The sequence below is a fragment of the Pristiophorus japonicus genome, chromosome 2 (genome assembly GCF_044704955.1).
Source record: "Pristiophorus japonicus isolate sPriJap1 chromosome 2, sPriJap1.hap1, whole genome shotgun sequence".
In the NCBI taxonomy this organism is placed as follows: Eukaryota; Metazoa; Chordata; class Chondrichthyes; family Pristiophoridae; genus Pristiophorus; species Pristiophorus japonicus.
In genome coordinates, this window is record NC_091978.1 from 9,685,388 (window position 1) to 9,709,613 (window position 24,226).

At 47.8% G+C, this 24,226-nt stretch overlaps 1 protein-coding gene across 5 annotated transcripts in view; it reads right to left on the reverse strand.

The window, feature by feature from the left end:
- Nucleotides 1-24,226, reverse strand: part of LOC139235688 (exocyst complex component 6B-like) — a 780,151-nt gene that overhangs the window by 393,800 nt on the left and 362,125 nt on the right. For all 5 annotated transcript variants that reach the window (XM_070866730.1, XM_070866738.1, XM_070866752.1 and 2 more), the window contains exon 8: nucleotides 21,904-21,972. In XM_070866730.1, the coding sequence (XP_070722831.1) occupies nucleotides 21,904-21,972 (69 nt within the window). The remainder of the gene's footprint in view (nucleotides 1-21,903; nucleotides 21,973-24,226) is intronic.

Here is a 24,226-nt window from a genome sequence, read left to right on the forward strand (position 1 = left end):
TATCGACTCTGGATCAGTTCCTATGGACTGGAGGGTAGCTAATGTAACACCACTTTTTAAGAAAGGAGGAAGAAAGAAAACGGGTAATTATAGACCGGTTAGCCTGACATCGGTGATGGGGAAAATGTTGGAATCAATTATTAAAGATGTAATAGCAGCGCATTTGGAAAGCAGTGACAGGATCGGTCCAAGTCAACATGGATTTATGAAAGGGAAATAATGCTTGACAAATCTTCGAGGGATTTTTGAGGATGTAACTAGTAGAGTGGACAAGGGAAAACCAGTGGATGTGGTGTATTTGGACTTTCAAAAAGCTTTTGACAAGGTCCCACACAAGAGATTAGTGTGCAAAATCAAAGCACATGGTATCGGGGGTAATGTATTGACGTGGATAGAGAACTGGTTGGCAGACAGGAAGCAGAGAGTCAGGAGATAAATGGGTCCTTCTCAGAATGGCAGGCAGTGACTAGTGAGGTGCCGCAGGGCTCAGTGCTGGGACCCCAGCTATTTACAATATACATCAATGATTTAGATGAAGGAATTGAGTGTAATATCTCCAAGTTTGCAGACGACACTAAGCTGGGTGGCGGTGTGAGCTGTGAGGAGGATGCTAAGAGGCTGCAGGGTGACTTGGACAGGTTAGGTGAGTGGGCAAATGCATGGCAGATGCAGTATAATGTGGATAAATGTGAGGTTATCCATTTTGGGGGAAAAAACATGAAGGCAGAATATTATCTGAATGGCGGCAGATTAGGAAAAGGGGAGGTGCAACGAGACTTGGGTGTCATGGTACATCAGTCATTGAAAGTTGTCATGCAGGTACAGTAGGTGGTGAAGAAGACAAATGGCACGTTGGCCTTCATAGCTAGGGGATTTGAGTATAGGAGCAGGGAGGTCTTAATGCAGTTGTACAGGGCCTTGGTGAGGCCTCACCTGGAATTTTGTGTTCAGTTTTGGTCTCCTAATCTGAGGAAGGACGTTCTTGCTATTGAGGGAGTGCAGTGAAGGTTCACCAGACTGATTCCCGGGATGGCGGGACTGACGTATGAGGAGAGACTGGATCGACTAGGTCTGTATTCATTGGAGTTTAGAAGAATGAGAGGGGATCTCATAGAAACATATAAAATTCTGACGGGACTGGACAGGTTAGATGCAGGTAGAATGTTCCCGATGTTGGGGAAGTCCAGAAACAGGGGTCACAGTCTAAGGATAAGGGGTAAGCCATTTAGGGCCGAGATGAGGAGAAACTTCTTTACTCAGAGTTGTTAATCTCTGGAATTCTCTACCGCAGAGAGTTGTTAATGCCAGTTCATTCGATATATTCAAGAGGGAGTTAGATATGGCCCTGACGGCTAAAGGGATCCAGGGGTATGGAGAGAATGCAGGAATGGGGTACTGAGGTGAATGATCAGCCATGATCTTATTGAATGGTGGTGCAGGTTCGAAGGGCCAAATGGCCTACTCCTGCACCTAATTTCTATGTTTCTATGTTCCAAGCATGGCCAAGTGATTGCCCTCTGAAGTGGCCCAGCAAGCCACTCAGTTGTATTTAGGGCAACAAGGGATAACAACAACAACTTGTATTTATATAGCACCTCTAACGTAGTAAAAGATCCCAAGGCGCTTCACAGGAGTGTTATGAGACAAATAATGTGACACTGAGCCACATAAAGAAAAATTATGGCAGGTGACCAAAAGCTGGGTCAAAGAGGTAAGTTTTAAGGAGCGTCTTAAAGGAGGAAGGAGAGGTAGAGAGGCGGAGAGGTTTAGGGAGGGAGTTCCAGAGCTTGGGGCCTAGACAACAGAAGGCACGGCCGCCGATGGTTGAGCGATTACAATCAAGAGGGCAGAATTATAGGAGCCCTCTTGGGGGGGTTGTGGGGCTGGAGGAGGTTACAGAGATAGGGAGGAGGCGAGGCCATGGGGGGGGGTTTGAAAACAAGGATGAGAATTTTGAAATTGAGGCGTTGCTTAACCGGGAGCCAATGTAGGTTCAGCGAGCACAGGATTGTTGGGTGAGCGCGACTTGGTGCAAGTTAGGACATGGGCTGCCGTGTTCTGGATGAGCTCAAGTCAAGTCAAGGATGGGCAACATACGCTCGCATCCCGAGAATGAATAAAAAAACATTCCAGAATATGACGATATAATCTAGGCTGCTGTTGTCAGGAATGGCATTTTTTGGATTGAAACTTGAAACATCTGTCTGCACCGATGCTTCAGATGAGCTGTATATTGTGTTCCTACATTGAGGTATTAAAAAAAAGTACTTGATGAAGTTGATTTAGGCATTTTCTGAATTGTGTTGAAGGGTTCAAACACAAGGGAACACAAGTGAAATATTAGGAATAAGAAGGGAAGCCAGGCTGTTCGTTTTCAGCCAAGTTTTGAGTGAGCTGCCACTGAGGCGGAAAACAGAAATGGGTCAGAGGCAAACAACACAACAGATGACAGGTCATGGAAATCGGCATATAATCGTATGTTCGGTCTTACTTATACGAACCACAGGAATGAAAACAAGTACAATACACACACGTAAGTAAAGAAACGTTAGCAAGAACCATACACAAGGTGAATCTCAGTGCCACAGAACTTTTGTTGCGTGATTGGAAAAGGAGATTTGCCACACTGGAAGGTATGGAAGACGCCAACCAAAAACGATTAAATTATGAGGACAGGTTGCATAGCCTAGGCTTGTATTCTGCGCTCAAGGGAACACAACCCTATAAAATTAAGGGGGATGATGTAATTGAGGTGTTTAAGATGATTACAGGATTTGACAGGGTAGATAGAAAGAAACTATTTCCTCGACTGGTGTCGTGTGGGCACTTGTATAATTTGCCTCTCGGTGCCCTAAAAAAAACCACAAAAAAAAGGGCACCTGAAAAGTGTTTGGAGTGCCCTCCCCTCTTTAATAAGGGGGCACTTGATTTAATGTTTACTTTTGTTTTGCAAAAGAGTTGTAGAGCTGTTGAGGCGCCGGAGGGGCTGGAGTGCATCATCACCCCCGGCGACCAAATTTTAATTTGATTTTAATGTCTAAAGTTTAATTTGTTTAAGTTGTCGGTTTTAGTGCCCCCCCCCACCCAATCTTTTAGCCAGGGGGCACTTGTATAATTTGTGTTTCTAGTGCCCTCCAAAAAAAACACAAAAAAAAAACAAGGGGACACTTGAAAAGTTTTTGGAGTGTGGCCTCCCCTCACTGCCTTTAATCAGGGGGGGCACTTGATTACTGATACAACTAAAATAGTTGTAGAGGTTTCCGTAGTGCAGCGGTTATCATGTTCGCTTTACACGCGAAAAGGCCCAGTTTGATCCCGGACAGGAACATTATAGTGGCCGGTTAGCTCAGTTGGTTAGAGCACGATGCTGATAACGCCAATGTCGGGAGTTCGATCCCCCTACGGGTCATTCAAATGTTATTCATAATTCTACAGAAATAGTTGTAAAGCTGTTGCATTGTAAGTGGCGTAGCCAGTCACATGATGTTCACAAGACTCAATAAAACCCCAGTCTAGCTCATCCACAATGGGGCAGGTGGTTGTGAGCCTAGTGGATGATTGGGTAATGTGTAGTGTGATTGTTAAACCTTTGTTAATAAACCAACCTAGTTCTTAACTGCAATGTGTTGCTATGAATTCTTAAGCAAAGAACCCATGAAGCAAAATACATTACTGATGGGGGAAGTCCAGAATAAGGAGGCACAACCTTAAAATTAGAGCTAGGCTGCTCAGGGGTGAGTATTTGGCTTCGAAGAACTGCGGGGAAAAATGTCCTGACCCACATTCTTCCTTCACAAAAACCAGCAACATAGATTAGTTGGTCATTTATAAGAACATAAGAAATAGGAGTAGGCCATTTGGCCCCTCAAGCCTGCTCCACCATTCAATAAGATCCAAGGGACTGCCTATGATGCTGATGACACCCTCGACCAGCCCTATACCTTTACCCATGTCCGATGGTCCCCCGACTCTGGCTTTCACTGCACCCCTTCTTTCCCGGCGTTCCTCAAGGGGTGCCAGAGCTTTCAGCCAACTATGTCCTGCTCTCTCAAACTGTCTTCCTACCTAAACCTCTTTGTCTTGCTACTTCCCTCCCCATCTTTAATAGCTTTTAAAGACCCCCTATTCCATCAACTCTCCTAATTCAACTACCCCTCGGCTCCACAAGTTCCCGCTGGAGCACCTGGCGGCATTTTATTATACTGAAACCATTATATGTTATCTCAAGCCTGTGACTTCTACCACCTAGATCATCATCATAGGCAGTCCCTCGGAATCGAGGAAGGCTTGCTTCCACTCTAAAATGAGTCCTTAGGTGGCTGAACAGTCCAATATGAGAACTGCAGTCCCTGTCACAGGTGGGACAGATAGTCATTGAGGGAAGGGGTGGGTGGGACTGGTTTGCCACACGCTCTTTCCGCTGCCTGCGCTTGGTTTCTGCATGCTCTCGGTGATGAGACTCGAGGTGCTCAACGCCCTCCCGGATGCTCTTCCTCCACTTAAAGCGGTCTTTGGCCAGGGACTCCCAGGTGTCAGTGGGGATGTTGCATTTTATCAGGGAGGCTTTGAGAGTGTCCTTGTAACGTTTCCTCTGCCCACCTGGGGATCGCTTGCCGTGTAGGAGTTCCGAGTAGAGCGCTTGCTTTGGGAGTCTTGTGTCGCGCATGCGAACAAAGTGGCCCGCCCAACGGAGCTGGTCGAGTGTGGTCAGCGCTTCAATGCTGGGGATGTTGGCCTGGTCGAGGACGCTAACGTTGGTGTGTCTGTCCTCCCAGGGGATTTGCAGGATCTTGCGGAGACATCGTTGTGGTTTTCACCACCTAGAAGGACAAGGACAGCAGGGGCACCATCACATCCAAGTTCCCCTCCAGGTCACACACCATCCCAACTTGGGACATATAATCGGCCGTTTCTTCATCGTCACTGGGTTTAAAATCCTGAAACTTCCTGCCTAAAAGCATTGTGGGAGCCGCTTCACCAGCGATTTGAGAAGAAGGCTCTTCACCGCGTTCTCAAGGGCAACTGTGTGGGCGATAAATGCTGACCTTGCCAACAACGCCCACATCCCGAGAATAATTTTGTTTTTAAAAGCCAGCAGTAGTTGGTAGACCACAAGGCGTGTACCACACTCAGCTCTCGTCACCAAAACATCCAGGCCGCGCCCTGCTGGGACGGACCATGAGCTGTTCAAAATAAAATAAAAATCACAGAGCAGACTGCGGAGGCTCCAGCCACAATCGTGCAATCCTCCTTGAGCATGGACACAGTGCCGGGGAACTGGAGAGCAGGCAAGCGGACACCTTTTCGAGAAGGGAATGACCTACATTGGCTCCTGGTTAAGCAAGGCCTCGATTTTAAAATTGCAACATTTTACTCCGTTAAAGGCGGCATGTAAATACAAGTTGTTGTTGTTGTTGTTATTGGCCCTGGATTGTTCTCTGACTTTTGGCCTCCCTCCCCCCAGATTACACGTCTCGGGGGGGAGAATAAAGGTGGGAAGTGTCTAGTTGTGATGCTCCAGCCATCATGGTGTGTGGGACAGACTCGATAGACCAGTTGGTCTTACGCTGTCCATCAATTCTGCATGTTCAGGTGTCAGGAAGTGCTGCTGTACACCACGAGCGTGCAGCACCTGAAATGGGCTCGAAGGGGAGAGGAGGCAAAAGCCGTGATGTCGGTTTCGACGGCACAGCGAGCTACACGGGCCAAATGGACTCGCCAAGTTTACTGCCCATCCCATTGGCAAAGGGGTAAACATAGAAACATAGAAAGTCGGTGCAGGAGTAGGCCACTCGCCACTTCGAGCCTGCACCAGCATTCAATAAGATCATGGCAGATCATACAACTTCAGTACCCCACCCCTGCTTTCTCTCCATACTTCTTGATCCCTTTAGCCATTAAGGCCACATCTAACTCCCTTCTGAATATATCGAACGAACTGGCCTCAACAACTTTCTGTGGTAGAGAATTCCACAGGTTCACCACTCTCTGAGTGAAGAAGTTTCTCCTCATCTCGGTCCTATATGGCTTACCCCTTATCCTTAGACTGTGACCCCTGGTTCTGGACTTCCCCAACATCGGGAACATTCTTCCTGCATCTAACCTGTCCAATCCCGTCAGTATTTTATATGTTTCTATGAGATCCCCTCTCATTTTTCTAAACTCCAGTGAATATAAGCCTAGTCGATCCAGTCTTTCTTCATATGTCAGTCCTGCTATCCCAGGAATCAGTCTGGTGAATCTTCGCTGCACTCCCTCAATAGCAAGAATGTCCTTCCTCAGATTAGGAGACCAAAACTGCACACAATACTCAATGTGTGGCCTCACCAAGGCCCTGTACAACTGCAGTAAGACCTCCCTGCTCCTATACTCAAATCCCCTAGCTATGAAGGCCAACATGCCATTTGCCTTTTTTTACTGCCTGTTGTACCTGCATGCCAACCTTCAATGACTGATGTAATGTAAGTTGCTGTGTGTTTCTGGGGAGAAAAAGCGGGGCTGGAGATGAGAAGAGCTAAAAAAAAAAGGCAATTTCTGATCCAAATGACTGCTATTGCTGAAAGTTCAAAGAGGTGAGCTGATTGCCCATAAATTAGAAGCTACTCACTAAACTCCAGTCTGTGGCGAAGCTTAGAGGTTTATTGGAAAAGTAAACAATGAGAAATGATTACGGAACTAATTGGGCAAATTGAGGCAAAACTCTTTGGCCTGCAGCAAGTCCTGAGCCTATCACATCAGGAACCTTATCCCCTCTCAATAATCTACTTGTCAATTTCAGGTCCCCCCCTACACACTGCAACCTCTGAACTTTCACTCAATAATGTGTTAGAAACTGACAGCGTGGGAACGAAAGAATCACCGCTATCTGATTGGATATCGTATTTCAAAGTCCAAAGCATCCTGTTCAGTGGTTGCATTTTGGTTCTGACTGCAGCTGATTAACTAGATTATTTGGAGCCCGGCCAAAGGATGAAAGATATAATACTCACTTCCAAAAGGGAAAATCTACCAGCTGCACGTTCAAGATTATTAGAACAATTAATGCACAACTTACAGTGGGACACACCTATAAGGAATTCAGGTGAAACTTCGTTACCCAGTGAGTGGTGAGAATGTGGAACTTGCTACCACAGGGAGTGGTTGAAGCCAAAAAAATAGAGAGGCAGACTATTATCTGAATGGTGACAGATTAGGAAAAGGGGAGGTGCAAAGAAACCTGGGTGTCATGGTACATCAGTCATTGAAGGTTGGCATGCAGATACAGCAGGCGGTTAAGAAAGCAAATGGCATGTTGGCCTTCATAGCAAGGGGATTTGAGTACAGGGGCAGGGAGGTGTTGCTACAGTTGTACAGGGCATTGGTGAGGCCACACCTGGAGTATTGTGTACAGTTTTGGTCTCCTAACCTGAGGAAGGACATTCTTGCTATTGAGGGAGTGCAGCGAAGGTTCACCAGACTGATTCCCGGGATGGCGGGACTGACCAATCAAGAAAGACTGGATCAACTGGGCTTGTATTCACTGGAGTTCAGAAGAATGAGAGGGGACCTCACAGAAACGTTTAAAATTCTGACGGGGTTAGACAGGTTAGATGCAGGAAGAATGTTCCCAATGTTGGGGAAGTCCAGAACCAGAGGTCACAGTCTAAGGATAAGGGGTAAGCCATTTAGGACCGAGATGCGGAGGAACTTCTTCACCCAGAGAGTGGTGAACCTGTGGAATTCTCTACCACAGAAAGTTGTTGAGGCCAATTCACTAAATATATTCAAAAAGGAGTTAGATGAGGTCCTTACTACTAGGGGGATCAAGGGGCATGGCGAGAAAGCAGGAATGGGGTACTGAAGTTGAATGTTCAGCCATGAACTAATTGAATGGCGGTGCAGGCTAGAAGGGCTGATTGGCCTACTCCTGCACCTATTTTCTATGTTTCTATGTTTCACGGGATGAGGGTGTCGCTGGCAAGGCCAGCACTTATTGTCCTTCCCTAATTGCCCCCGAGAAGATGGTGGTGAGCCGCTGCAGTCCGTGATACTTCTTTGTGTAGCGGTTTGCTACAACTAAGAGTCAACTAACATTGCAGTGAGTCTGGAGTCACAAATAGACCCAGACCAGGTAAGGATGGCAGATTTCCTTCCCTAAAGGACATTATTGAACCAAATGGTTTCGACAATCCGGTAAGTACCCCAGCTGCTGGTGTGGGATTTTAACTCATGTCTCAGGATCGTTAGTCCAGGCCTCCAGATTACTAGTCCATCATCATCATCATCATCATCATAGGCAGTCCCTCGGAGTCGAGGATGACTTGTTTCCACTCTAAAAGTGAGTTCTCAGGTGACTGAAGGGACCTACAGTCTCTGTCACAGGTGGGGCCGTCAGTGGTTGAAGGAAAGGCTGGATGGGGAGCCTGGTTTGCCACACGCTCCTTCCGCTGTCTGCGTTTACTTTCTGCATGCTCTCAGCGACGAGATTCGAGGTGCTCAGCGCCCTCCCGGATGCTCTTCCTCCACTTAGGGCAGTCTTGGGCCAGGGACTCCCAGGTGTCGGTGGGGATGTTGGATTTTATCGGAGTCTTTGAGGGTGTCCTTGAAGCGTTTCCTCTGCCCACCTGGGGCTCGCTTGCCGTGTCGGAGTTCCGAGTAGAGCGCTTGCTTTGGGAGTCTCGTGTCAGGCATGTGGACGATGTGGCCCGCCCAGCGAAGCTGATCGAGTGTGGTCAGTGCTTCGATGCTGGGGATGTTGGCCTGAGCGAGGACACTGATGTTGGTCCATCTATCCTGCCAATGGACTTGCAGGATCTTGTGGAGACAGCGCTGGTGGTATTTCTCCAGCGTTTTGAGGTGTCTACTGTATATAGTCCACGTCTCTCAGCCAAAAAGGAGGGCGGGTATCACTACAGCCCTGTAGACTATAAGCTTGGTGCCAGATTTGAGGTTCTGGTCGTCAAACTCTCTTCCTCAAGCGAACGAAAGCTGCGCTGGCGCACTGAAGGCGGTGTTAGACGTCATCATCAATGTCTGCTCTTGCTGACAGTAGGCTCCCGAGGTATGGAAAATGGTCCACGTTGTCCAAGGCCTCATCGTGGATTTTGATAATCAGGGGGCAGTGCTGTGTGGCGGGGTCAGATTGGTAGAGGACATTTGACTTACGGATGTTTAGCTTAAGGCCCATGCTCTCGTACGCCTCAGTGAAGGTGTTGACGATGGCTTGGATTTCGGCCTCAGAGTGTGCGCAGACGCAAACGTCGTCTGTGTACTGTAGTTCAATGACAGAGGACGGGATGACCTTGGATCTGGCCTGGAGGCAGCGGAGGTTGAACAGATTCCCATTTGTTCTATAATTTAGCTCCACTCCAGCGGGGAGTTTGCTAAGGGTGAGATGAAGCATTGCAGCAAGGAAGATTGAGAAGAGCGTTGGTGTGATGACACAGCCTTGCTTGAAGCGGGTTCGGACGTGGGTTGGGTCTGTGGTCGATCCGTTGGTCAGGATCACGGCTTGCATGTCATCGTAGAGCAGATGGAGGACAAACTTTTGGGGGCAGCCGAAACGGAGGAGGACACTCCATAGTCCCTCACGGTTGACAGTGTCAAAGACCTTTGTGAGGTCAAAGAAGGCCATGTACAAGAGTTGGTGCTGTTCCCTGCATTTCTCATCTGTAGTTGTTGTGCGATGAAGATCATGTCCGTTGTACCCCTTAGTGGACGGAATCCGTATTGCAACTCTGGGAGGAGCTCTTCAGCTGCAGGGAAAAGATGACTGAGGATGATTCTTGCGATGACTTTCCCTGTGGACAACAGCAGAGAGATTCCGCTGTAGTTACCGTACTCGAACCTGTCTCCTTTTTTGAAGATGGTCATGATTACGGCGTCTCTGAGATCTCCTGGCATGCTCTCCTCCTTCCAGATAAGACAAATGAGGTCACGTATTCATGCCAATAGTTCTTCTCAGCCATGCTTTTATGCAGTAACATAACTAGTCCAGTAACATAATCACTATGCTACTGTTTCCCTGCAATAGCATTGTTGCATTTGAGGGTAAGCGAGATGAACAGAGGGGGAAAGGAATCAAAGGATATGTTGACAGGGTGAGATGAAGCTTCTCTACCTTTCTTCCCTCCTTTAAGATGCTCCTTATAACCTACCTGACCAAGCTTTTGGTCACCTGTTGTAATATCTCCATCTGTGGCTTGGCATCAAACCTTGCTGGATAACGCTCCTGTGAAGCGCCTTGGGGCGTTTTACTATGATAAAGGCACTATATAAATACAAGTTGTTGTTGTTGTTGAATAAACTAAATTGACCAGTTAGCCTGATGTTAGTCTCGGTCACAGAAATATAGAAACATAGAAACATAGGTCAAACTCTTAGAATCCATAATTCAAGCGAAAATTGACATTGAGAAATGCATGGGCAACCAACAATAATCATGATTGAATTGTTAAATTGTGTTTGTCAAATTTAATATAATGTTTTGAAGAAGTGATCAATTGGACATATAAAGGGAATGCATTAGATGTGGTACATAGGGATTTTCAGAAGACATTCATTAAGGTGTCTCATAAGGGTACAAGAGGAAGTGTAGCAGCAAGGATAGCAAGTTGGTAGACGGACAAGAGACAAATAGTAAGCGTGCATGGATGTTGCTGGGATTGGAGAAGGGAAGCGGTGTACCCCAGGGGTCAGTGCTGGGTCCACTTTTTGTTCTCTGTGTGCCATGATGGTTTGGAGTTGGGTACAGGGATCACAATCTCAAAATCTGTGGTCGACACAAATGGGGGATGTTTAGCAAACTGTGAGGAGGATTGTCAAAGACCTCAGGAAGACACAGACTGATGGCAGGTGCAATTTAATGTGGATACATGTGAGGTAATTGTTGTTGTTGTAAAGTGGGAGGAGGCTTGTGCGGTGTTTAAACACGGGCAAAGACCACATTCTATGTTGTAAATTCTATGCAACATCTATGGGGTGCAGTAGCATAGTGGTTATGTTATTGGACCAATAAACCAGAGGCCTGGACTAATGATCCAGAGACACAAGTTCAAATCCCACCACGGCAGCTGGGGAATTTAAATTCAAAATAATTTTTTAAAAACTCGTGTCAGTAATGGTGATCATGAAACTATCGGAATGCCATAAAATCCCATTTGGTTAACTAATGTCCTTTCGGGAAGGAAATCTACCGTCCTTACCCGGTCTGGCCGATATATGACTCCAGACCCACAGCAATGTGGTTGCCCCTCTGAAATGGCCCAGCGAGCCACTCGGTTATTTTCAAGAAGGTGGCTTTTCGAGGGCAATTAAGAATGGGCAATAAATGCTGACCTTACTGGCGACACCCACATCAATGAATGAAAAAAAAAATCTACTTTGTGCAAGCACGCCTGTAATCATATTTGCTTCATGGGTTTTTTGCTTAAGAATTGATTGCAACACATTGCTATTAAGAACTAGTTGATTTATTAGCAAAGGTTTAGTAATCCTCGACTCCGAGAGACTGCCGAAGAAGAAGACGACACATTACCAGTTCATCCACCAGGCTCGCAACCACCTGCCTCATCATGGCCCAACTGGCTGGGGTTTTATTGAGTCTTGTGAAATCACGTGACTGGCTAAGCCACTCACAGTGCAACAGCTCCACAAACCTGTGAGTGCGTACATGACAACGTCGACTTCGGATCATGAGGGTCCCAGGTTGGATCCCTGGCCCGCGTTGAGTTAGCTGATCGCAGCGGGGCTGCCAGCATTGTGCCGCAGTTAGCCTCAGCACCCCAGGGGTGAGCAACGGGCAGAATCGTAACCCAAGCCCGATTTGTCGTCCTTTTGTGTGGGAGGGGGGGCGGGGGGCGGTTGGGCACCAGAGAGGGGGTGGAAGAAAAGTTGGCAGAAGAGAAAGGATGTGGTTCCAAGCTAAACAGAGAGAGAATGATATCCAAGGCATTCTGCTGAAGCCCCTGTCCCCAGCCAAGGGATCAGAGACACATAAGAGAGATTCCGAAATTCTGTGAATTAATGCAAAAGAGAATTATCAAACGCTGAAGGAACGTAAATAGCTTGCACATGATGAGGATGGAAATGATAAATTCTGTGGCTGCGAGTGAGGCTTTAGCACTTAAGGGAAACATACTTTCTAATATCCATCATTATGTGCGCATACGACGCCGTTAGGACGTCCCTCTTATTTTTGGCTAATCCCGATGGAATATGGGTTGAAAGAGCTGGCAGGGCAGTTCAATAGGATCGTGCGATTGTTTGTTTACAGCTAATAGTCCTGCCCCGGAGCACAATACAATACAGTCACCGTACACACAAGCATTCAACTAGCACAACCATCTTCTGATCATCAGCGAGCTCGGTGCAAGAAAAGGCCAGCCAACCCATTGAGCCCTTGCAACACGTACTCTTTGTGTCAGCTGTGGTTCAGTGGGTAGCTCACTCGCCTCTGAGTCAGAAGATTGAGCACAAAATCTTGGTTGGCCCTGGTTTAAGTAATATTCTGGGCTGAGTAAATCTGATTTCATGATGGTGAAAAATGTTTAAGCACCCCTGGACTAGGCAGGGGGAAAAGAAACACATTGGGCAGGCCCCCAGCATCTGATTCCTCGTTCCTTCATCGTTACTGGGTCAAAATCCTAGAACTCCCTCCCTGCAATGAATGCACCTGTCCGTATGCTCACAGGTCGGTCGTTGCACATAAACCAATGAGTGTTACAGAGTAGAGTTTGCTTGATGGCTCCTGCACAAGGATGACACGTGAATTCGTTACACATTTGCCTTCCTGAAAAGTTTTCTGGAGTGTGTCCCCACCTTTAATCAGGGGCACTTGATTACTGATACAACTCAAAATAGTTGTAGAGCTGTTGATTTGGGAGTGGCTTTTCCAGTCACGTGATGTTCCCAAGACTCAATAAAACCCCAGCCAGTTCAGTTCAGGCGTTCCACGATGAGGCAGGTGGTTGTGAGTCTGGTGGATGAACTGGTAAAATGTACCATGATCGAAACATAGAAAATAGGTGCAGGAGTAGGCCATTCAGCCCTTCGAGCCTGCACCACCATTCAATATGATCATGGCTGATCATGCAACTTCAGTACCCCAGTGATAGTTAAACCTTTGCTAATACTAGTTCTTAATGGCAACGCGTTGTTATGAATTCTTAAGCAAAGATCCTATGAAGCAAATACATTGCACTCCCAAACAGCACTGTGGGAGCACCGCTGTGGGACTGCAGCGGTTCAAGAAGACGGCTCACCAACACCTTCTCAAAAGCAATTAGGGATGGGCAATAAATGCTGGCCTTGACAGTGAAGCCCACATCCCAGAACGAATAAGAAAAAACAAATAGTCTTCACTAGGGTTGCCAACCCTCCAGGATTGGTCAGCAGTCTCCAGAAATTGAAGATTAATCTTCTGGACACTGCTATGAGCAACTCCAGGAGAAAAATCATAGGGGAATTAAAAAGAAGTGTTTTTTTGTTTCTATTTATTTGAAAAAAAGTGTTTATTAGTTTTTGGAGAAGGGGAAACAGGGCTGTTTGACTGGCCGGGCGGTTGGAAGGCAGGTCATGTGATGAACCCTCCAGGAATACATTCACCCAGAGTTGGCAACCTTCACCCTGACGGAAAAGAGTGTGGACGATGGGTGAGCACCAGGCTTGGATGTGATATAATCTCACCTCACCCCAACTCCCCAACAGCCCAACATGGTTGACTTGCCTAGCCAACAACAATAAATTGTTGACTCAGACGCGAGAGTGCTACCACTGAGCCACGGCTGACACCAATGAGAAGGAGCTTGTGCTCATTCCTCTCCAACCACCGTTCATGCCATCACCGAGACCACATATTTCCACCACCGGAACATCTCCCAATTCAGCCCCTGCCTCAGCTCATCCGCTGCTGAAACCCTCATCCAGGTCTTTGTTGACTCGAGACTTGACGATTCCAATGCACTCCTGGCCGGCCTTCCACATTCTACCCGCCATAAACTTGATGTCATCCAAAACTCTGCTGCCTGTGTATCACTAAATATATTCAAAAGGAGTTAGATGAAGTCCTTACTACTAGGGGAATCAAGGGGTATGGTGAGAAAGCAGGAATGGGGTACTGAAGTTGCATGTTCAGCCATGAACTCATTGAATGGCGGTGCAGGCTAGAAGGTCCGAATGGCCTACTCCTGCACCTATTTTCTATGTTTCTATGTTTCTATGTTCAAACTTGCACCAAGTCCCGCTCACCCATCATCCCTGTGCTCGCTGATCTATTGACGCCCGGTTAAGCAACACCTCGATTTTAAAATTCTCATCCTTGTTTTCAAAGCCCTCTTTGGCTTCAACCACCACCGCCACTCCACCCTGCCCTCGCCCCGGCTGCACTCCGCCCCCATATCTCTGTAATCTCCTGCAGCCCTAAAACCCTCCAAGATATCTGCGCCCCTCCAATTCTGGCCTCTTGTGAATCCCTGAATGCAATCACTCCGCCATTGGTGGCCGTGCCTGGAATTAAGACTGGACGAAGGGTCATCGACCCGAAACGTTAACTCTGCTCCCTCTCCACAGATGCTGCCTGACCTGCTGAGATTTCCAGCATTTTCTGTTTTTATTCCAGATTCCAGCATCCGCAGTATTTTGGCTTTGTATTTTAAGTTCTGGAATTCTCTCCCTAAACCTCTCTGCCTCCCGAACTCTCTTCCTTCCTTTAAGATGCTCCTTAAAACCTACCTCTTTGATCAAGCCTCTGGTCACCTGCCCTAATATCTCCTTATATGGCTCAGTGTCAAATAGGAAAAAGAAAAAAGATTGTGAACCCAGCAGTACAGAGATTGGGTGGTCTGAACTCACACACCAAATTAATGAAGCAGACCTCATCTTGTATTGGAGACCACTGGTGACACCTCCCCACATGCCTTGAAGGTAGACAAGTCCCCTGGTCCTGATGAAATGCATCCCAGGGTATTAAAAGAGATGGCGGAAGTTATAGCAGATGCATTCGTTATAATCTACCAAAATTCTATGGACTCTGGGGAGGTACCAGCGGATTGGAAAGCAGCTAATGTAACGCCTCTGTTTAAAACAGGGGGCAGACAAAAGGCAGGTAACTATAGGCCGGTTAGTTTAACATCTTTGGTGGGGAAAATGCTTGAAACTATTATTAAGGAAGAAATAGCGGGACATCTAGATAGGAATAGTGCAATCAAGCAGACGCAGCATGGAGTCATGAAGGGGAAATCATGTTTAACTAATTTACTGGAATTCTTTGAGGATATAACGAACATGGTGGATAGAGGTGTACTGATGGATGTGGTGTATTTAGATTTTCAAAAGGCATTCGATAAGGTGCCACACAAAAGGTTACTGCAGAAGATAAAGGTACGCGGAGTCAGAGGAAATGTATTAGCATGGATAGAGAATTGGCTGGCTAACAGAAAGCAGAGAGTCGGGATAAATTTTCCTTTTCGGGTTGGAAATCGGTGGTTAGTGGTGTGCCACAGGGATCGGTGCTGGGACCACAACTGTTTACAATATACATAGATGACCTGGAAGAGGGGACAGAGTGTAGTGTAACAAAATTTGCAGATGACACAAAAATTAGTGGGAAAGCGGGTTGTGTAGAGGACACAGAGAGGCTGCAAAGAGATTTAGATAGGTTAAGCGAATGGGCTAAGGTTTGGCAGATGGAATACAATGTTGGAAAGTGTGAGGTCATCCACCTTGGGAAAAAAAAACAGTAAAAGGGAATATTATTTGAATGGGGAGAAATTACAACATGCTGCGTTGCAGCGGGACCTGGGGGTCCTTGTGCATGAATCCCAAAAAGTTAGTTTGCAGGTGCAGCAGGTAATCAGGAAGGCGAATGGAATGTTGGCCTTCATTGCGAGAGGGATGGAGTACAAAAGCAGGGAGGTCCTGCTGCAACTGTACAGGGTATTGGTGAGGCCGCACCTGGAGTACTGCGTGCAGTTTTGGTCACCTTACTTAAGGAAGGATATACTAGCCTTGGAGGGGGTACAGAGACGATTCACTAGGCTGATTCCGGAGATGAGGGGGTTACCTTATGATGATAGATTGAGTAGACTGGGTCTTTACTCGTTGGAGTTCAGAAGGATGAGGGGTGATCTTATAGAAACATTTAAAATAATGAAAGTGATAGACAAGATATAGGCAGAGAGGTTGTTTCCACTGGTCGGGGAGACTAGAACTAGGGGGCACAGCCTCAAAATACGGGGGAGCCAATTTAAAACCGAGTTGAGAAGGAATTTCTTCTCCCAGAGGGTTGTGAATCTGTGGAATTCTCTTCCCAAGGAAGCAGTTGAGGCTAGCTTATTGAATGTATTCAAGTCACAGATAGATAAGATTTTTAACCAATAACGGAATTAAGGGTTACGGGGAGCAGGCGGGTAAGTGGAGCTGAGTCCACGGCCAGATCAGCCATGATCTTGATGAATGGCGGAGCAGGCTCGAGGGGCTAGATGGCCTGCTCCTGTTCCTAATTCTTATGTTCTTATGTGGGGGGGTGGGGGTAGAAGAGAGAAGACTGAATTGCCATTCAACAACAACAACTTGTATATATATATAGCGCCTTTAACATAGTAAAATGACCCAGGTCGCTTCTCAGGAGTGTGAAAAGATAAAACAAATCTATTTGACACTGAGCCGCAGAAGAAGAAATTACAGCAGATGACCAAAAGCTTGGTCAAAGAGGTAGGCTTTAAGGAGGAAAGAGAGGTAGAGAGGTAGAGAGATTTAGGGAGGGAGTTTCCGAGCTTGGGGCCCAGGCAGCTGAAGGCACGGCCACTAATGTTTGAGCAATGAGAATCAGGGATGCTCAAGAGGGAAGAATTAGAGGAGCGCAGACAGCTCGGGGGGGTGGGTTGGCGGGGGGTGGGGGTTGTGAGGCTAAAGGAGATTACAGAGATACAGAGGGGCGAGGCCATGGAGAGATATGTAAACAAGGATGAGAATTTTGAAATCGAGGTGTTGCATAACCGGGAGCCAATGTAGGTCAGCGAGCACAGGGGTGATGGGTGAATGGGACTTGGTGTGAGTTAGGACACGGGCAGCCGAGTTTTGGATGACCTCAAGTTTACGTAGGGTAGAATGTGGGAGGCCAGCCAGGAGTGTGTTGGAATAGTCAAGTCTCGCGGTAACAAAGGCTTGAGTATTGTATGCAGTTTTGGTCTCCTAATCTGCTATTGAGGGAGTGCAGCGAAGGTTCACCAGACTCAGTCCCGGGATGGCAGGACTGACATATGAAGAAAGACTGGATCGTTTAGGCTTATACTCACTGGAATTTAGAAGAATGAGAAGGGATCTCATAGAAACATATAAAATTATGACAGGACTGGACAGGTTAGATGCAGGAAGAATGTTCCCAATGTTGGGGAAGTCCAGAACCAGAGGTCACAGTCTAAGAATAAGGGGTAAGCCATATAGGACCGTGATGAGGAGAAACTTTTTCACCCAGAGAGTGGTGAACCTGTGGAATTCTCTACCACAGAAAATTGTTGAGTCCAGTTCGTTGGATATATTCAAGAGGGAGTTAGATGTGGCCCTTACAGCTAAAGGGATCAGGGGGTATGGAGAGAAGGCGGGAATGAGGTACTGAAGTTGCATGATCAGTCATGATCATATTGAATGGCGGTGCAGGCTCGAAGGGCCGAATGGCCTGCTCCTGCACCTATTTTCTATGGTTGAGGGTTACTAGATTCAGTTACTAGAGCTACCAAACCAAACCCCAGCAAGAGTCAGCACCTTCAGGAGAGTGGGGAGACTGGGTCAGGAACAAAACTCCAGCAGAAAAAAAGTTCTTGATTAAAAAATAGAATATAGATCCACAGCGCATAATGTGAGATTATTTCACTCATTTAATTGTTATCCTGTTTTTGTGAGAGTTGTTAAGATACTGGATGTCTCTACACACTACTTTCAGCTATTTACCCAGACTGTCCGCGACTCAGGAAATGATTTCTAACTGAGGAAACTCTTCAGATTTCTACGGAGGTACAAATGAGCGCTCCTTTTACAGCCTTATCAGGAACAATAGATCCACGAAAAGATTTGAAGCAAGCTCGCCGCTGCCCCGCCAGTGACCCCGTGGGCTAACGTTTTGCCACTCCTGACCTTCCTGAGAGAGTTCAGGGCTTCCTGTGGCAGTGGCACCGGTTCCCAGATAGTTCAGTCTCTCCCGACTTCCAGCTGCTGATGGTGGGATTTTACAGATACCTACGCCCTCTGTCACCAAGACCCTGACCATGCACTGACCTCGAGTCAGCACAACGCTGAACTTTTGCACTGCAGATAAACAAGGGGGGGAAGCACAATAAACTCGCGCAGCAGGCCCAAACTTGCAGTATCTCTCCTTCCCATCTCAGCCTTCGGTTTCGGCATTTGTTACAAGCTGCACTACAAGTTAGAGATGACCTGAAGTAAAATTTCTGTCTTAAAAAGCTAGATCAGACAGTGAGAATTGGGAATAATTTCAAGGAAAGTGATATATTTTGCACTCCTCACCTTAAGATACGATTGCAGGGTTGTGTTACCAGGTAGCCGAGAATGAAAGAAAGGCTTGCATTAATATAGCGCCTTTCATAACCTCAGGATATCTCAAAGCGCTTTTCAGCCAATGAGGTACTTTCCGAAGGCTAGTTACCGTTGTAATGTAGGATACATGACAACTAATTTGCACACAGCAAGCTCCCACAAACAGCAATGTGATAACGACCAGATAATCTGTTTTAATAAGGTTGATTGAGGGATAAATCTTTGACCTTACAAAGGCCTTTGATCCTGTCAACTATGAGGGACTACCGTGCTCCACGATGACATGCAAGCCGTGATTCTGACCAATTGATCCCCAGCAGACCCAATCCACGTACGGACCAGGGTCAAGCAGGGCTGCATCATCGTACCAACGCTCTTCTCAATCTTTCTTGCTGTAATGCTTCATCTCACTCTCAACAAGCTCTCCACTGGAGTGGAACTAAACTAAAGAACTAGTGGGAACCTGTTCAATCTTCGCCGCCTCCAGGCTAGAACCAAGGTCATCCCATTCTCATTCATTGAACTACAGTACGTGGACAACGGTTGTGTCTATGCACATTCAGAGGCTGTACTCCAAGCCATTGTCAACACCATCACTGAGGCGTATGAAAGCATGGACCTTACACTAAACATCCATAAGACAAAGGTCCTCCACCAACCTGACCCTTCCACATAGCACTGCCCCCAGGTCATCAAAATCCACAGCACGGTCTTGGACAACGTGGACCATTTTCCATACCTTGGGAGCCTACTATCAGCAAGGGCAGACATCGATGACGAGGTCCAACACAGCCTCTGGTGTGCCAGTGCAGCCTTCGGTCGCCTGAGCTTATGATCTACAGGGCAGCACTGATATCCGCTCTCCTATATGGCTCAGAGATGTGGACCATATGCAGCAGACACCTCAAAGCGCTGGAGAAGTACCAGCAGCTCTGCCTCCGCAAGATCCTGCAAATCCCCTGGGAGGACAGACGCACCAACATCAGTGTTCTCGCTCAGGCCAACGTCCCCAGCATCGAAGCACTGACCATGTCGACCAGTTCCGTTGGGCAGGTCACATTGTCCGCATGCCTGACACAAGATTCCCAAAGCAAGCGCTCTACTCGGAACTCCTACACGGCAAGCGAGCCCCAGGTTTCAAGGACACCCTCAAAGCCTCCTTGATAAAGTGCAACATCCCCACCGGCACCTGGGAATCCCTGGCCCAAGGCCGCCCAAAGTGGAGGAAGAGCATCTGGGAGAGCGCTGAGCACCTCGAGTCTCGTTGCCAAGAGCATGCGGAAATCAAGCGCAGACAGCGGAAGGAGCGTGCGGCAAACCAGGCTCCCCACCCACCCTTTCCTTCAACCATTATCTGGCTCACCTGTGACAGAGACTGTAATTCCCGTATTGGACTGTTCAGTCACCTGAGAACTCACCTTCTTCGAAATTGTGCCATGGCACCTTTTACGTCCACGTGAGAGAGCAGACGGTTTAACGTCTCATCCGAAAGATGGCACCTCCGACAGTGCAGCACTCCCTCAGCACTGCATCACAGTGTCAGCCTAGGTTTTTGTGCTCAAGTATCTGGAGTGGGGTCTTGAACCAACAACCTTCTGGCTCAGAGGCGAGAGTGCTACCCACTGAGCCACGGCTGACACCACAACAAGGGGTTTAATGGCAGTCGCTATGGCAAGCAGCAGCGGCCAGATAATGTTCCCAGACATGGTGACATTCACCTGGAGCCAAGGGCTAACAATACTTTGCAAGGTGGAACGCTGGCCCCACACACGCTCCAATCGTCAACAAAGTAAACGTGTCATGGAAAACAGAAAAGAGTTGGAGATTCGTAGGTTAGAACGAGATAGCACAGGTTAACGCTTTGGTTTCAATAAAGGGTCCCTCCCAACCCAACACATCAACACATTTATGTCCGATTTCTGTCTCTCAGAGATCGTTTTATTTCTTTTAAATCCATTGCAAAGCAAGAGCACCTGAACCGTTTCTGTAAAGCTTCCCAAGTGTTGAAGCTGATTTTGAATGTTTGCTTCAGTTTGCCCAGTCCCTGGGCGTGCCTCTGAGCCATTCCTTCCATTCTGTGATCCTTCCTTTGCAGTTCAGTGAGCTATGGGGTGCCGTGTTGTCGGAGGCCTGTTACTTGCGCGGTGCAGTGCGAGTCTCAACGTAGTCGGTATGCACGCGTTTTATTTCCCGCTGGTGTGACAAAACGACGGTGCAAATATATACTCACGACTAAACGGCCGTTTGATTGTGTCACATTCACGATAAAACCCGAAGGGCTAGAAATTCGATATCGCCAGCTTTGAGCGCTATCTTTAGCGTCGGGCCATGTCTATCGCCCCAAAGGGAGAGTGGAGTGTTAAGGGAAGCGTTCCACACTCCTCTTAAGGCGATAAAGGCCCATCGCGGAGCGGGAGCGTTTCTCAAGTTGAGGCATCCTAGCGGCTAAAGAGGGGGTGAGGTCGACCGTGTGAAACCTGCTCCCAACAGCCTTCCACAGGTAAGAGAGGTAAATAATTGTTAATAATTTGGCTCTCAACACTTACCTCTTCATTCCCTGTGATATGGCCCCGAGATCTTCTGTGCACTGCCTGCTTCCCCCTGTCAGGTGCAGCACCAGCCGCTACGGCAGGCGAAGGCAGTCCATTTCGGAAACGCGTCGCGCAGGGGCTGTCGCACACTCGTGATGTCACCAAGCGGACAGGGCCAGAGTGCGCTGCGCTAACAGTGCGCTGCACGTGTGTGACATCACCAAGCGGACAGGGCCAGAGTGCGCTGCGCTAACTGTGCGTTGCACGTGTGTGATGTCACCAAGTGGGTGGGGCCAGAGCGCACAGCGATAACAGTACGTTGCATGTGTGTGATGTCACCAAGTGGGCGGGGCCAGAGTGCACTGCGCTAACTGTGCGTTGCACGTGTGTGATGTCACCAAGTGGGTGGGGCCAGAGCACACAGCGATAACAGTGCATTGCAAGTGCGTGATGTCACCAAGTGGGCGGGGCCAGAGTGCACTGCGCTAAATGTGCGTTGCACGTGTGTGACGTCACCAAATGGGTGGCGCCAGAGTGCGCTGTGCTAGATGACAGCGCCGTCACTAAACCACCGGTGATGTTTGCGGCAGGCTGTCACAGCGCGGCGCGCGGGCAGGACGTGGTTAGCAGCTCCTTCGCACCCCTCTCTAGCACTAAACAACCGAATTTCTCCCCCCCCCAAAAGACTGACCAAAAAGAGATTCATTGCCACACCTTGCTGACAGAGCAAATCCATGCAGGTCTCGATCAAACATGTTCATTCTTTCAGGATCTCTCCCTCACCTTCCCCCCCGCTCCTTCCCATCCCACTTGGAATATCATGACATGGAGCCAGGTGACTTACCAGTGCAGTATATATGTGTAAACATCTGTACACGGGGGAAAAGTCGACCAGATCCTGGGCACTTAGTACCTGTCAGACACATGAAACAACACACACAAAAAAAAGAGAGAGAAGGTGAAACTTAGTGCATGGGCCACATCCATATCAATCAGTAACACTGTCAATCACAGCAACACTTCTATAAAAACATCAAAAGCTCCCAAGCAGATATGTATTATAAAAGACAGGTGTGCAGCAGCTGTTGGAAATTATCAGGACAATACCAGACCTGTATGTTTTGGCTTTGGCCTGTTTCCTCAACATATGTAACCAGGCCTCCCTTACTGGGATTAGAGCTTTTTATTAAGTTGTGTCCCCGGTCTTAAAGGAATCCTGCGGGATAAGGGTTCCACAATGGGTGAAGTGCTGTGAAATGTTACTACTTACAACTAAATCACTCCCAGGTTTTTAGCATTTAAACTTTTTTGAGATTTAATGGCACATCAAGGCAAGGGATTTGAGTGTTGCATTTCAGGCAGCCAGTACCAGCATCAAACACTCCCAGGGCAGGATCCCACAATGGGTTAGATACAGAGTAAAGCTGCCTCTACACTGTCCCATCAAACACTCCCAGGGCAGGTACAGCACAGGTTAGATACAGAGTAAAGCTCCCTCTACACTGTCCCATCAAATGCTCCCAGGACAGGTACAGCACGGGGTAAGATAGAGAGTAAAGCTCCCTCTATACTGTCCCATCAAACACTCCCAGGGCAGGTACAGCACGGGGTTAGATACAGAGTAAAGCTCCCTCTACACTGTCCCATCAAACATTCCCAGGGCAGGTACAGTACGGGGTTAGATACAGAGTAAAGCTCTCTCTACACTGTCCCATCAAACACTCCTAAGGCAGGTACAGCACAGGTTAGATACAGAGTAAAGCTCCCTCTACACTGTCCCATCAAACACTCTCAGGAAGGTACAGCACAGGTTAGATACAGAGTAAAGCTCTCTCTACACTGTCCCATCAAACACTCCTAAGGTAGGTACAGCACGGGTTAGATACAGAGTAAAGCTCCCTCTACACTGTCCCATCAAACACTCCCAGGGCAGGTACAGCACGGGTTAGATACAGAGTAAAGCTCCCTCTACACTGCCCCATCAAACACTCCCAGGGCAGGTACAGCACGGGTTAGATACAGAGTAAAGCTCCCTCTACACTGCCCCATCAAACACTCCCAGGGCAGGTACAGCACGGGTTAGATACAGAGTAAAGCTCCCTCTACACTGTCCCATCAAACACGCCCAGGAAGGTACAGTATAGATTAGATACAGAGTAAAGCTCTCTCTACTGAAATTTTCAAAACTGAGATTTAAAGGTTTTTCTGTGACCTTTCATTGCAAACCTGAAATGTTAACTCTATTTCTCTCTCTGGCAAACCCAGCCAGTTCAAGATGCTCTCACTGATGGACTGAATGTAAACTTGAATGAGTGAGTAGATACGGAGTACCCTAAGCAGAGGCAGACGATCAGCCACGATCTTATTGAATGGCGGAGCAGGCTCGAGGGGCCGAATGGCCGACTCCTGCTCCTATTTCTTATGCTCGCGACAGATGCTGCCTGGCCTGCTGAGTATTCCCAGAATTTTCTGTTTATATTTCAGATTCCCAGCATCCGCAGTATTTTGCCTTGCGTTCAAAGATTTTTGCTTGGTAATGGTATGAAGTGATATGGAACAAAACGGAGATGAGGTACAGATCAGCCATGATCTAATCTAATTTTTGTCACGCCTCCAAAAAACTTCTGCCTCAGTGTCTATCTTTTTGCCGGATTACGTCTCCGTGTTGTAAGGCCCTCCCGGATTGTCCGGAAATCTCCCGTGAATGGAGGATTGATCGCCTGGACATCATCATCATCATCATAGGCAGTCCCTCGAAATCGAGGAAGACTTGCTTCCGCTCTAAAAGTGAGTTCTCAGGTGACTGAACAGTCCAAGTACAGGAATTACAGTCTCTGTCACAGGTGGGACAGGCAGTCATTGAGGGTAAGAGTCAGGCGCGTGCACGCCACGGCGGAAAACGGGCGGACAGTACCGGACACCACTCCAAACCTGAGAAGGACAACTTTTGAAAATGACGGACCCTCCGCAGAGACTCTGTACAGTCCAATACGGGAATTACAGCCCCTGTCACAGGTGGGACAGACAGTGGTTGAGGGAAGGGGAGGGTGGGACTGGTTTGCCGCACGCTCCTTCCGCTGCCTGCGCTTGATTTGTGCACGCTCTCGGCGACGAGACTCGAGGTGCTCAGCGCCCTCCCGGATGCACTTCCTCCACTCGGGGCAGTC